The 2,970-nt window shown below is 41.6% G+C and overlaps 1 protein-coding gene across 1 annotated transcript in view; it reads right to left on the bottom strand.

Moving 5' to 3' along the window:
- vps11 (VPS11 core subunit of CORVET and HOPS complexes) overlaps window positions 1–2,970 on the bottom strand; it is a gene marked incomplete in the record, with an annotated part of 23,866 nt that overhangs the window by 16,439 nt on the left and 4,457 nt on the right. The window contains 2 exon segments of the mRNA XM_014014579.1: window positions 1,776–2,023; window positions 2,108–2,271. Of these exon segments, the coding sequence (XP_013870033.1) occupies window positions 1,776–2,023; window positions 2,108–2,271 (412 nt within the window).

The raw sequence follows: 2,970 nt of genomic DNA, 5'->3' as shown, positions 1-2,970 counted from the left end.
CATCCTGGCCGCTTCGCACTCGGCCGCGAACCGCTCCAGCGAGAGCTGCAGATCTCGTTCTAATGAAGCCAACAGGACCACACCATCTGCAAAAAAGCAAAGATGCGATCCTAAGGCCACCAAAACGGATCCCCTCAACACCTCGGCTGCGCCTAGAAATTCTGTCCATGAAAGTAATGAACAGAATCTGTGACAAAGGGCAGCCTTGGCGGAGTCCAACTCTCACCGGAAACGAGCCCGACTTACTGCCGGCAATGCGGACCAGGCTCTGACACCGGTCGTACAAGGACCTGACAGCCCGTATCAAAGGGCCCGGTACCCCATACTCCCGGAGAACCCCCCACAGGGCCCCCTTTGGGACACAGTCAAACGCCTTCTCCAAGTCCACAAAACACATATAGAACAGTTGGGTGAACTCCCATGCACCCTCCAGGACCCTGCTGAGGGTGTAGAGCTGGTCCAGTGTTCCACGACCAGGACAAAAACCACACTGCTCATCCTGAATCCGAGGTTCGACTATCCGACGGAAACATCTGAACATTAGTTTCATCTTAATATAGACCAAAATTTAATACAACCATTTTCTAGTGTAAAAAAAACCAGATGAATCAACTGCATTGTTGAGCACCGATCCAGTGAGAAACTTTCTGTTTCAGAAATTTAATTTAAAAACTGGACTTTCGAAGTTAAACAAATGTTCATAATTAATTTCATTAAATTACAAGTTAAGAAGAGCATGGAAATTTCTCTTTTTGTATCAACAGAATATCAAACCGTGAGACTAAAGTATCGAACCAAATCGTGCATTTTCTGCAGTCGCACCCCTAATATGTAAGTATAAACAAATACAAAAATGAAAAAAATCAATGTTTTGCAACATAAGAATCAGTCATTTTAGCTCCTTGTTTGAAAAGGAGCGAGAAGATAACACTGTTTGTAAATTCACACCCCTTTATATTATCTGTCGTTACTCAGTATACCTTTATGTCAAAACTCATGTTACAGGGTATCTTATATTAAAGGGGCAATATCATGTAAAATCAACTTTTTTGAGTTTTATATCATGTTATAATGTTATACTCTCATCAAAAACATGCTCAAAGCCTTGCTTTGACTCATTCATGCACGTTTGAYAAATCCTGCAGTGTTTTTAGGAAGCCATGCTGAGGAGTAAAACGACAGGTGGGGACCAGAAACGCCCCCTGGGACGTGTTTTTAAGCCAAACTACCTCATGGCAGTTTTAATAATATATACACAGCCTAGTCAGTAAAAATATACTGCATCCAAGTGCTGGTCATAAAATTAGAATTTCATAAAAACATGGATTTATTTCAGTGATTCCATTCAAAAAGTGAAACTTTATTATATTCATTCATTACACAAAGACTGATATATTTAAAATGTTTATTTCTTTTAATTTTGATGATTATAACTGACAACTAAGGAAAACCCCAAATTCAGGATCTGAGAAAATTTGAATATTGTGAAAAGGTGAGTTTACCTGAACATCCTCAGACTGAAGAAGTCTCTTGGAGGAGAGACGAAACGTCCAGAGGACCTACTTAACCTTTTTTAGAGTTTTCTACCTGGATTATTGACATGCATCGGGACGTTCTGTCACATGCTGCTACAGCTCAACATGCTCTCACATTTGCAGATACTGAGCTCAAATCAGGTCTGATAGTAGCTGAGAGTCATTGCCTACATAAACTTAACTGCTTAAGACTGTGCATAATATCAAATATGAGATTCATCTGTTGTGTGCTGCACTTACTTGCTGGGTGACTTCACGTCTCTGGTGAGTAAGAACAAATATCCACGGTGCCAGAGGGCCAACAGCTTGAGACCGTCAAAAGCAAAGCAAGGCCCCCGTTCATCTGGTTGGTACAGGTACACACATTCATTCCCAGCAACGACGAACTGGGAATCCTGGGACGGATCAGACAGGGACGAGCAGCGCAGCGCACAGCCATGGCTACCGAGCTCTAATTTAGGATATTCCTTGTTGGACAGGGTGTAGCACTGAGTAAGAAAAGACAGCAGCTTTTAAAATCGTGTTGGTTAAATGGTCAAAGACTCCCTGACACAGTTACAGACCCGACTTACAAAAACTTTCTCCAGAGTGGCAACAAACAAATGTGTCATTTTGGCCATTTGTCTGAAGGCAAGGCCGGTGACTGGACTGCTCCCCTCGTGCAGATTCACAGTTTTACTGTGACGATCTCTGGTGATGTCACCTTTGGTCAGAACCACACTGCCGTCTGTGAAGCCTGTCGAGAAGCAGAACACAACACTGAGGTCTGAACTGTTAAATAAAGACGTGTTAAAGCAAACATATGATGCTTTAAGTCCTTTTAAATCCTTCAGCCAGGTCTATATAAAGTGAAACTGTAACGCTTTGGTCTGAATTCCTCCTTATTGTAACTCCACAAGCCCCGGCCCTTTTCTGAGGTGTTTCTCACAGCAACTCGTTTTGAGGCTGTCCCAGACCCTGCCCCCCTCCAGCTTCCAGACCGGTTCATTCTAGTTTGATAGAGGGGTTTATGGTTGTATAGCTGCGCAGAAACTTTGGATTTACAGGGCTCTAACTAACTTTTTGCACTGGTTGCACCGGTGCGCCTAACATTTTTTCTTAGGCGCACCAGCACAAAAGTTAGGTGCACCCAAATTTTCAACCACATCACCTAACATCAGAGTTTTACAGGTTATTTTTTTAATCACTCGAAAATAATTAGTTAACAYTCTAGTAAATATGAAGTTCTTTATTTGAACCAGAATTGTAGACATTTAACTTACTGAAAAGTATTTAAAGTGATTCTATAAAATTCTAAGTGCAAATGTTTAAGGGCTGAATGTCTTATAAACATCTTAAACATTTCATGGTTAAATTTTTTTAGACACCTGCTCCTCAGATGGACAACTATGGATCTTTGGCCTTGGATCAACCAGAATGATGAACAGAGAATAAT

This window comes from Austrofundulus limnaeus, unplaced genomic scaffold (genome assembly GCF_001266775.1).
Source record: "Austrofundulus limnaeus strain Quisiro unplaced genomic scaffold, Austrofundulus_limnaeus-1.0 Scaffold116, whole genome shotgun sequence".
In the NCBI taxonomy this organism is placed as follows: Eukaryota; Metazoa; Chordata; class Actinopteri; order Cyprinodontiformes; family Rivulidae; genus Austrofundulus; species Austrofundulus limnaeus.
This window is presented reverse-complemented; position numbering and strand designations above follow the sequence as displayed.